We start from the raw sequence: 8868 nt of genomic DNA, 5'->3' as shown, positions 1-8868 counted from the left end.
AGTAGGAAAGCTGAGAGAGAGACAGTGCAGGAGAGACATTAGGAAAGCCCAAGAAGTGTAGAGAGGTCGTCCTTGCCGCTGTCTAAGGGGTGAGGCCTTGTCTGTTATGTTTGGAGGTAGTCCAAAAACAACTTGCTTCCACTGTCTGCCTGTATGTTCTCAATGTGATATCAGTCAACAACTTGTCACAGAGAAAAAGTTTTTTTACCCCAAAAATGTTTTTGTTGTAAAAGTATAGGGTGGTTTACATGTATTGTGTGAAAAACAAAAGTGTGTGTGGGCGTGCGTGCGTGTACACACGTGTCGGGGGTGGTATCAGCGTTTTTCAGATGTAGAAGAAGGAGAAAAAAAACACTAAAGGTAGAGCTAGATCTCCGATCGTCTGGCTATGCCAGAGTAAACAGAGAGCAACCTGGACAGATATGTCTGTCAGTAACTGGTCTGACATCTTGAGCGAGATGAGGAGAGGTCGCGTCAAAGTGCGACATGTGCTCTTACAAAAAAAGGATTCTACAGACAGGGTACAGTGTATAGTTCCACACAGTGACAGAACCCGTGTAAACTTTTTTATAGGACCAAATGGTTCCATGAGAAAAAATTAATGGGACCGGCTCAAATCGACTCAACTTTACTCAGCTGTTTTGGATTTCCATTGGGAACCGTCATTGCTCACCATGCATAAAAACGCCACGCATAGTGAGCGTGTAAATCGGCTATTTTCACCGCGCGACACCATCGTGTACAAAATAGGACTCAAGTCCTAAATATAGGACTTAAAGTCGTAGACCGATCTTTTTCGGGTGCATATTGAACCTCTTGTGTTGAGAGTGTAGCTCCTCTAGTGTCCAGGCTATCACATGACAGAAGGTCAGAGGTCATGACCTCTCTCTTCAGATGCAGAGGTCATCGGCCCGAGTCTGTTTTCTCTCACAGATAACAGCCGTTTCAGACATAGTGCCTTCAAGAGGGACAGCAGGCCGACTCATGGTAAACATGTTGCAACATTATGTTCTCTAGTGTTTGAGGGTCTGTGTGTTATTGTTGCGTTGTGTGAGTGTGTGTTTGTGTGTGTGCCGTGTGGGGTTGGAGTGTGTTTGTGTCTTTGGGATGTGTGTGTGGGTGTATGCTGGGTTGTGTGCATGTGTAATTTTATCTTCAAATTCACTCTTAACCACATAAGCCATAGGTTCTCTATTTGTGTCATATAATAGGTGAACATTCTGCAAAAACAGGTGAACATTCATCAAATCCACAATGAGTTTGTAGATCTGCTGTTTTGAATATTTGACAAACAACGAAGTAGACTGGGTTTAAGTACTTCCTTAGTTTAAGTTCTGTATATCTCAGAGTATAGATATCTTCAAAACTTAAAACACATCTTTTTAGAATAGCTTTATCTAGTGTTTTCATTTTGACTTGTACTTTCAATGTCATTTCCCGTTTCTTAGTTTATTTATATTTAGTTTATTCGTTTTGTTTGTGTTTTTGTTTTAGCTCATGTTCTTTATTTAACATCTCATTTCCTCTATTTGCGTTAAGCACATGGTTACATCTGATGTAACGCCTCGTGCTATAAATAAATAAAGTTTGATTGATAGGGCAGATCAATGTCAGAACTTGTCGTCGGCAGACCTGTGCCTCGTGGTGGTTTCTGAACCAACGGCAACCGTGTGCCAAAGTAATTTTCCCATTTGAAGTCTCACCAGGCGTGGCAATTGTCACAATTGAGATTCCCGATAAACAAACTTCCTATACAGTCGCTCCATTCACCCTTTGGTCCAGTCAGTGTCCTTCGTTCTGCCACTTCTCGTGAAGAGACTCGATCTCACACATGGCCATCATCATCAGTCCCCAGTGTGACTGATGCCACCACCGGCGCAAGGGCCACTCATGTGACAGCCAATCAGTCACAGCGTGACTGCCACCGCGCTGCGTCACTCATGTGGAATGAATTAGGAACAGTCGACCCACTCACAGCTGCAGTCACGCGGGGTCGGTCACTTGTCATCTGCTTAGGTCCAGGGACCGAGAACATAGTACACGTGGTGGTGGTGGTGGCTGTGAGGAAGGGTACTGACTGAGTCCTGTGGAGAATAATGCTCAATCTCCCCTATCACTATTGTAAGATGACTGTGTTAAAAGCTGTTGATGAATTGAATACATATATAAGACCACAATGGAATCAAGTCCCCAGGACTTTTTTGTGTTATCCTTTTAGCCTTAATGTCTGACTGTACCACGGGCTGTTTACATTTCTGACTAATAAAGTATTCCATCAATCAATCAATCAATCAAACCTGTTTGCCCTGAGTGTTAAGCAGTCACCAGTGAATTATAGCCTACATACATATCTCCATATTCTAACTTTTTTTAAAAAAAATTAACGCCATATTTGATCACACTACAGCGTCACACAAAAGCATCAAAAAGCAGATCCACAAGCTCAAAAAGCGCCGCTTCGCACCGTGTTTCGAGCTTGTGGATCTGCTACTTTTGATGTTTTTGAATTTTGAATCCTGAAAAGTAACTATTTTGTACATATGAGGTTTCCACCCGACAGAGACGATATGCAGCATATACCGTAGATAGATAGATAGATAGATAGATAGATAGATAGATAGATAATACAAATAGCACAGATCATTTTATACTTAATTTATTGATATTCCATCACTTTCAACATGTATAAATGTATCGCCACAGAAGTCAGTCACAGCATAAGTTGATGTCAGACAGTGAGACTCCACAACATACACCAATGCATCGAATATCCACATCTCCTCTCACATATTATAATTACAATTTACAAGACATTTACAAAATAGTACACACTGTTTTAAACAAACAGAATAGCTTTAGTATAATACATACGTAACACTTCCACAAGAAGCATTGAGCAATAGAGCTGTCTCACAACCGGGTGTCGGTGACAGATGACTTGAGTGTGTGTGTGTGTGTGTTGGGGAGGGGGGGGGGGAGTATTGGAGTAATGCACAAAATGTGACTGACACAGAGGTTAGTAAAAGTGTGTTTAGATCCAGGCAGAGGCTGTTGGCCATGTTTGTGCTCAGAGCAGCAGTCAACTCTCTAAACACATGGAGAGGACTTTACTGAGCTCATCATGAGCCAAGGGAGAGCGTTACACCCACAATATAATTAGCTTGGGAGGGAGGGGGGGGGGGGGGGGGGGTAAATCCATGATGCCCCTGCTTTTGATATCCCCTCCCTGGCCTTCTCGTCTCTGGACAGTCATTTTGTATGGGCGGCTGGTGGGGATATGTTTTATCCCTGCTTCTGATAATCAGACTGAATGAAATACATGACTGTCTGATAGTATCACAATTTAATATCAAATTATTTGTAAATTCAAAAATATTTGTCTAAGTGTTTTCTGTATTTTCTCAAGTGGCTAAGAAAATGCCCCTCTGTTTTTTGTTAGAAATGGACCCCTGGCGCTAACGTCATCCAGGTTCCTGCCAGTTGGAGGAGGGGGATGGGGGTAGGGGGGTGATTGTCGGCAGGGGTGGAACCCAAAGCCTCCAGCGGTGTCTCTGTCTTTACAGATGTAGATTCGTCAGGCCTGAAAAGACCAGGGATTAACCCCCACCACTCACTCATTCACACAAACCTCCAGGCCACGGGAACGGACTGGGGAGAGCTCACAAATAAAGCGTCTCTCTGATCTATCAGCTCATTAATCAGAAGCAGGGACTGTATTTGTATCTGATCTGTAGGCCCACAAAGCCCCCCTGCAGTGACCCCCGCTTGTTGCTAAAAATGTCCGTTGGGTGTTAAGTGTCGGCGGGTGTTAAAGATGACTGTCGGGTGTCAAATGCAAGTGTTGGGCAGAAACTATTTAAGTCATATATTACTGTAATATTACTTTCTCCGGTAACTAGTAATGTAACTTATTACATTTGCAGAAACAAGTAATAATAGTTATTATTAAGTTATTAATCCAAGTAACTTTGAGTTACAATGAACACAATGTGTTTTAGACTATTATGCCTATATTTTATACTCCATAGTAAAGGGGGCTGTCACATGGCGAAAAATAACAGATCTACAAGCTATCAACACGTTGTTAAGCTTGTAGATCTTATTGTAGAAATTATGACGTAACGTGTACACGTGAAAGTAATATATCTTGTAATGTAACTAGTTCACCAAGTCATAAGTAATGTAATATTATTATAAGAAGTAGTAGTAGTAGTAAGAAACTAGTAAGTTATTACTCCTCCTGAGTAACTTTCCCAACAACACTGGTTTAAATGTCAACTCCCGTGAGTGGATTGAGAGCCAGAGGCCAGGTGATAATCGCCCCCTCTATGCTGACCAGGAAGGCTTTCACACGCAGGTAAGAATTGAGTACATTTACAATGGAGACTTCAGACTCTCTACTGCATATGAATGGAGCATAAACAGGCCAGCCCTGAGAGAAGAACAATAAGAAACGATTGCCTTCGATCTTATCACACGCTTTGGCCTCTTCTCTCTTTCTCTCTCACACACACACACACACACACTATACACTGCAGGCAACATCAGAACAGACAGCCGACCAGACCTGCCAATCCGCAGCATATTATTATTTCCATGACTGTTTGTTTCCCCGTTCCGACAGACAGACAGAGCGTTCGTTCAGCTGATACTCAGTCCGGCGACGACTCACTGTCTCTTTTCAGTTGATTCATAACAGACGACGTATTGCCTTTTGATTGCTTCATCACAAACGCAAGACGTTGCGTTGTTTTTTGTCTGTTTACACAAAGCAGCCGAGCGTGTGAAACACGTAGCTGACACTGCAGGGCTGAAAGATGACACCCTTGCCAGGGTGCCAATAGGAGACGACTCAGCTGAGAGAGAGAGAGAGAGAAAAAAAATCCCCAGAATCCCAACTGTTGCCTCCCGTAGAGCTCGCCAGTTGAAAGTACCCAAATCTCTGCCCCCGCCACTCCTATGGGGCTCACTTCCGTTTGTGTCACTGTTTTTGCATGAAGTGGAGCGAGGCGAGAGGAAGGGGATTGTTGTTGGCTCCAATAAATCAGTGTTTCCCAACCTGGGGTCTGGACTGGGCCCCCCCCCCCCCCCCAAAGATCACAGGGATCGTGTGAGGGACCACGTCTGTTTTTGGAGGTAGTCCAAAACATGTTGCACAAAATCATAACTTGCTTCCATCCTCTTGTATGTCCTCAATTTGATATCAGTCCAGCTCGTCCTCAAACAGGAATTTTTCCAAAAAGTTTCCAAAATAGCCAATCTACAACAACGTCATGTCCAAGTGAGCTTGTGAATCGGCTATTGTGGAAACTTTTTGAAAGGTCTTAAGTGGTTAACATGTCTGGAAAAACACAAGTGCGTGCGTGCTTGCACGCTTGTCAGATGTTCCTTGGGGGCCCCAAGGAAAATAGGTTGGGATCCAACTGCAATAAATAACACTCCAGTTCTGTCCACGACCTCCCACCGAGAGAGAGAGAGTCCAAAGTTCATACGAAACAGAAGAACTTCTTCCAGCTACACCGGGAGAAGGCCTTGGCCTTCCTCTCGGACGACCGCCTCTTCTTCACCTTACGCGTCTTGTGCTTGATGGCGGCGAAGATGCCGGCGTCGAAGGCCTCCTTCAGGTTCTTCTGCGTCAGCGAGGAGCACTCCACGTAGTCCGACGCCCGGATCTTCTCCGCCAGGCTCCTGGCCCTCGAGCTGGGCACGGGCTTCACGCCACCGGAGCGGTCCAGCTCGATGAGCACGTTGACGTCGGCGAGGAGGTCCGACTGCGTGCCCACGAGCACGATGGGCGCCGACGGGTTGCGGGCGCGGATCGAGGGCACCCACTTGTCGGTGACGTTGTGGAAGGAGGCAGGGTTGACCACGCTGAAGCACAGCAGGAAGACGTCGGCGTGGGCGTAGGACAGCGAGCGGAAGTCGTCGAATTCCTCCTGGAGAGGGACGAAGGTAGAGAGGAAAACGATGGGTTAGTTCATGTGATGTTGATCTAACGTCTATTGGTGACATGAACCGGAGATGATTCAGTCTGAGTCAGAGGTTCATTGGGTTTCTGTGTCACAGTGACATGACGCTTGTTGCATAAACCAACTATAAGTGTATGGTTGTCCTCGACTAAATGACTAACAGTCATAGGAATTGATTTAATCAATCACTATGTAAAATAGTGTTGGCTGCATATAATCACAGAGAGCAGCCTAACTCAAGTTGGTGAGGTTGAGAACTGACCATTCTAGTGTTGATTTCAGAATGGATACATACTGGCTATTGAAAGTTATAGACTGGAATAATTAAATGGTTCTTTAGAGTTTACAAGAGATGTACTTGGGGGGGGGGGGACTGATCAATCAACAAAGACTAAAATCAACAAAGACCAAATTGACTGATTAATCAATTAATCGACAATGAGGGGCCAGTCCTACTACAGTGAAAGCCATACAATGTCGCAATGCGACACGATGTGAGATGGCAGATCTGCAATTTTTGCTTATTTTTAACAAAAATAGGTGGTTGAAAGTAAAGTGGTTTAAAAAAATGTATTTTCTTTTTATAAACCTAACTATAATATCGTCTGTCGGGTGGAAACCTCATATATCCAAAAGTGTTATTTTTCAGGATTCAAATTCAAAAATGGCAAAAGTAGCAGATCTACAATCTCACTACTTTTGATACTTTTGTGTGATGCCTGTAGTATGATCAAGTAGGGTGTTAATTTACGAAAAAAACACAACCCAAAGTTAAAATATGGAGATAAGAGGTTTCTCTGCTCGACCATAACGACATTCTTGTTACAGTGACTATAGTGATATCTGGAGATGAATATGTGTCAATATTTCTTACCTGTCCAGCAGTGTCCAGCAGCTGAACTCTGACAGGGGTTCCTTCCACTTGAACCTGTCCTGTTGGGAGGAGAGACACAGTGACATGAGTCAGAGACGCACAGACTTCCAGTCATTATGTCAAAGAACAGAGTCACACACTGGCTGCTATAGAGAACACACTGCTGTGGAATCTCCTTATTAAGTTATAACGCAGTTGCTAGAAGTTGCCAGTGCATGCCACTGACTTTTTTTTCCTGTCCTCGGTTTTGATTGATTGCATATTAGTCAACAATGTAAACAGCACATGGTACAGTAAGACATTAAAGCTAAAAGGATAACACAAAAAAAAGTCTTGGGGACTTGTTTCCATTGTGGTCACTATGTATTCAATGCATCAACATAGCATACACAATTAACACAATAATACATGTCATCAACAAATACAAACACTACGCCTATAATGTGTAGCCTACAAAAGGGATGGGAAAATTACATCTACCTTCCCTTTTGGTATCCTGATAGATGTTTAACATACTTGAACTATTTTATTCAAATGCCCTTTTATGATGTTTTTCTTATGCACTTATAACAGTTTCCAATTAGTTACATGTATTTTAATACATATGTGTTCATTAAAATAGTTATGGATAGACTACTATCTTGTCATTGCATTTGCCATGGTTAAAATAAAAATAAAAGAAAGAATAACTATCTATGCTCTGTTTGACATTGACTGGGTCAGTGGTTCTCAAATATTTCCATGACAAGGACTCCCAAATTGACATCTATGTATTTTGCCGCTGAACCCCTATGGCTGAACCCCACTTGAATCGATTCTGTGCCATGGAGCCCCAATAGGATTTGGTTAAAATTAGATTATTCCAAACGTTCATAATAATAAGAATAGGTTAATAGCAGATCTACATGCGTTGTGAGCTTGTAGATTGGCTGGAATATCCGAAGTAATAACATTGGTTTGAAGTGGTCGAACTTATTGATGCTATAATAATGTCAATTTGCTGGAACTCGGATCCAGTGCTCTAGATATTATAGATCTTTGGTTCTCAAAGTGAGGTCCCAGGACCCAGCAAAATTAGTTATATAGCGTCACAATCATTTTAACCACTTTAACCTTTTATACTTTGGCTATTCAAAAATAGCAGATATACAAGCTCAAAGCGCGGCACTTGTAGGTCTGCTATTTTTTGAAAAATCCCTGGCACAAAATATTGTTGAGATGGTGGTCCAAAGCCAAATACATATCATTTTGGGGGTCCTTGAGAAAAAGTTTGAGAACCACTGTTATTTTTTTTCTTTCCTTTTTTTCCCTCCATACTCTGATTCTGGTATAAATAAATGAAGAACTCACCGGAGAAGACGTCAAATCCCGTCTGCTTGTACTCAACGGGGTATCCATTGGAGGTGTAGCTGACTATCATGCTGGTCTTGCCCACGGCCGGGTCTCCCACCAGCATGAGGTTGATGCAGCCGCTCTGCAGCTCGTCCTCCTGGCTGAAGCCACAGGCACTGGGCACCCTGGACTCGTGGTGGAAGTAATCCATGTGGGGTGGCATGTTATCAACAACATCAACGTCCTAAAAACACTACTGAGATGGTGATGATCACTGCTGTCTGAAGAACAGAAACAAACTGTGTAATAACAGTGTAATATGCAGCAGTAGGTCTGTCTGGCTGGCTATGTGGAGAAACAGCTGAGTGTGTGTGTGTGTACTGCAGTATGTCTGTCTCTATGTATGGTCTGTCCTCTCCTGTAGCTCCCAGAGTGTGAATGCTGAGTGACGAAATGCGGGTGTCGGATTTTAACTCGCCTCCGCGCCAGTCAAACAGGTTGTGTGATTTGCATATGGATAAGCCACGCCCCCCTCTGCGTCATTTTCTCCCCCATTCAGAAATAATCTTTTGACACACAGTTGGTGAGAAGTAGTAGATATAGATAATATACTCATAGGAATTGATTTAATCTACCAAATGCTCAAGTAGGCTACTGTTTGCTAAACTTTTTCATGTCAAGGACATTTCGCTG

General features: G+C 43.1%; 1 protein-coding gene across 1 annotated transcript; it reads right to left on the bottom strand.

The window, feature by feature from the left end:
• Window positions 1-2650: 2650 nt before the first annotated feature.
• rhov (ras homolog family member V) lies at window positions 2651-8600 on the bottom strand. The gene is made up of 3 exons (XM_080453863.1): window positions 8194-8600; window positions 6844-6902; window positions 2651-5936 (listed from the first exon to the last, which is right to left on the bottom strand). The coding sequence occupies exons 1-3, from the start codon at window positions 8396-8398 to the stop codon at window positions 5487-5489; spliced, it is 714 nt and encodes a 237-aa protein (XP_080309989.1). The 5' UTR covers window positions 8399-8600; the 3' UTR covers window positions 2651-5486.
• Window positions 8601-8868: the final 268 nt, after the last annotated feature.

Source organism: Gymnoscopelus braueri, assembly GCF_963280865.1.
Source record: "Gymnoscopelus braueri genome assembly, chromosome: 16".
Taxonomy (NCBI): Eukaryota; Metazoa; Chordata; class Actinopteri; order Myctophiformes; family Myctophidae; genus Gymnoscopelus; species Gymnoscopelus braueri.
The sequence above is the reverse complement of the archived record's forward strand: the minus strand, read 5'-3'. Positions and strand labels throughout refer to the sequence as shown.